Source organism: Triticum urartu, chromosome 7, assembly GCF_003073215.2.
Source record: "Triticum urartu cultivar G1812 chromosome 7, Tu2.1, whole genome shotgun sequence".
NCBI lineage: Eukaryota > Viridiplantae > Streptophyta > Magnoliopsida > Poales > Poaceae > Triticum > Triticum urartu.
The window spans coordinates 41,361,932-41,364,115 of record NC_053028.1 but is presented as its reverse complement, the minus strand read 5'-3'; the positions used below and the strand labels follow the sequence as shown (position 1 = coordinate 41,364,115).

Genomic DNA, 2,184 nt, shown 5'->3' with positions numbered 1-2,184 from the left:
AGAAGGATGGGGGAAAGTTATAGTCCTCCTAGGAGGTTAATTTTACAGTACATCATACAACTCAGTGGACATCCCAGGATTGGTGCAGAACAACCTGCAGGCCTTGTGCCCCTACCTTAGCCCATCATCGGATCTCATCCTTGATCTTGTTGAGGAGCCCAGTGATGGAAGGCATCGCGTTGTCGAAGACGCATTCACTGATTTGATAATTTAGACGGACATAGCGCCTATCACTGATTTGATGTCATTGGCAATATTCTTGGCATCTGCTGCAATACCAGCCAATCCTCTCCTTCCTAACCCAGCACAATAGAGCCCATTTTCACCTTTCCAATGATTTGGATATTCTTTGATGGGCAGTCCATTGCCATTTAACATGCTCTCACCATTCTGGGATAAAAAAATATAGAGCTTGTTAGGAGATTTGACAATTGTTGCACCAAGAAAAAAACTCAGACATATTCAAACATCGATGTTGTTACCTTGAGCCATATATTTGCTGTGCTTTTGTATCCAGTTGCAAACACAATCACGTCAAATGATATCTTTTTACTGCATTGAAATTCAACTATATCGCCCATGATCTTACTAATGCTCCCCTGTACCTGTAGGAGATGAATAGAATATTGATAACTTGGCATACAAAGACAACATATGTTATGAAATCTATGTCTTGTCAAGAATATACTTACTTTGATGATACCTTTTTTGATTAACCCAATAGTGCCAACATCAATAACAGCGGATCGGCCGGTTTTTGACTTGACGATCATTGGACCCATTTTTGGCCTTCTGATGCCATACCTCGATAGGTCTCCAAATATTAAATTTGCCGCCATCACAAGGAGTTTATCCACTAGATTCAGTGGAAGGCGGCGAGCAAGTGTCATCCCCAACCGGATTAATTCCTTTGTCATTACATGAATCTGCAACCACAAAACTTGTCACATCTCTTTTGAAGCCTGCATCATCGAATAAAATTTCATAGAATCATCTTCTTTCAAGAGTTAAATTTTCAGTGTAGTTCGTCTAATTGCTTAGTTGTTTGTGCATGTTATAAAATAGTTTATCGCTCTATACCATGAAATACTTTCTAGTAATAACTCTAAAAAGTCGCATCCTTCTAATGGTGGCTATAATAAGAAATTGCCATGTACCCACCGAAAATATATAGTGCCCGTAGGGTGGGGGTGGGGGATTCCCTAGTGTTTCCAGGTCAAAAATAATATATAGTGCGTGGACATACCGGGCTTCGTATAACAACTGAAGTATTGGCACCATGGGCCGCAAGGTCATAAGCAATTTCCATTCCAGAGTTGCCAGATCCAACGACCAATGCATTCATGCCAGAGTAGCTCTTGCCTGACTTGTAGCTTGAGGAGTGGATGACATCACCCGGAAAACTTTGCAGTCCGGGGATCATTGGAATATTCTCTGCACTATTCTCACCACTTGCCACCACAAGAAACTTTGATGTGAACCTGACTATTGTGCTCTTTGCCATGTCATGTGCCACGATGGACCAACATTTTTCGTCATTGTCAAATGTGGATGACTCCACACTAGTGAGATACTTGGGTTGAATATTGAAACGCTCAACATAGTCATCTAAGTACTTTACAAACAAGGTTTTTGGTATGTATGTTGGAGCATCTAGTGGGTATGACATGTGTGGCAACTCACAGAACTCCTTTGCAAGATGCAGCTTGAGGCGATCGTAGGCGCGGTTGCGCCAAAGCGACGCGTTGCAACTTTCACGCTCGACAATGACATAGGGAATTGAGAATTGGCTAAGGCATGCTGCTGTTGCAAGGCCTGCTGGCCCAGCGCCAACAATCAACACTACAACATTCTCCATTTCAAAGAGAATAGTTGATAAAGTTGTGGGATGGGTGCAATGGTAGGCTGGAGTGTTTGCTTGTTTGCTCGATGAATCTTTGGATGCATATATGGGCATATATATACCGGTATGTTTCATGTGTCAATCTATTTAGAATGAGGAATGAAAAAGGCAAAGATTTATTGACGCCTTATTCTGGTGTGTACTAGTATTCCGTCTAAATATTGAACGTTGGTGTGAAAGCATGTCCTGATACATTAGAGGATACAAAATAGGCAGGAAACGCACTCTTGATCGATTGGTTTTTTTGGAAACTTATCAACCGGCTTTGGATATGTTTATAC

At 41.5% G+C, this 2,184-nt stretch overlaps 1 protein-coding gene across 1 annotated transcript; it reads right to left on the bottom strand.

Annotated features, from left to right (window-relative positions):
- Window positions 1–210: 210 nt before the first annotated feature.
- On the bottom strand, window positions 211–1,858 carry LOC125518285 (probable indole-3-pyruvate monooxygenase YUCCA11). Its single transcript, XM_048683175.1, has 5 exons — window positions 1,684–1,858; window positions 1,247–1,362; window positions 693–926; window positions 483–605; window positions 211–390 (listed from the first exon to the last, which is right to left on the bottom strand). Exons 1-5 carry the CDS (start codon window positions 1,856–1,858, stop codon window positions 211–213), a joined length of 828 nt encoding a protein of 275 aa, XP_048539132.1.
- Between the last annotated feature and the right edge of the window lie 326 nt (window positions 1,859–2,184).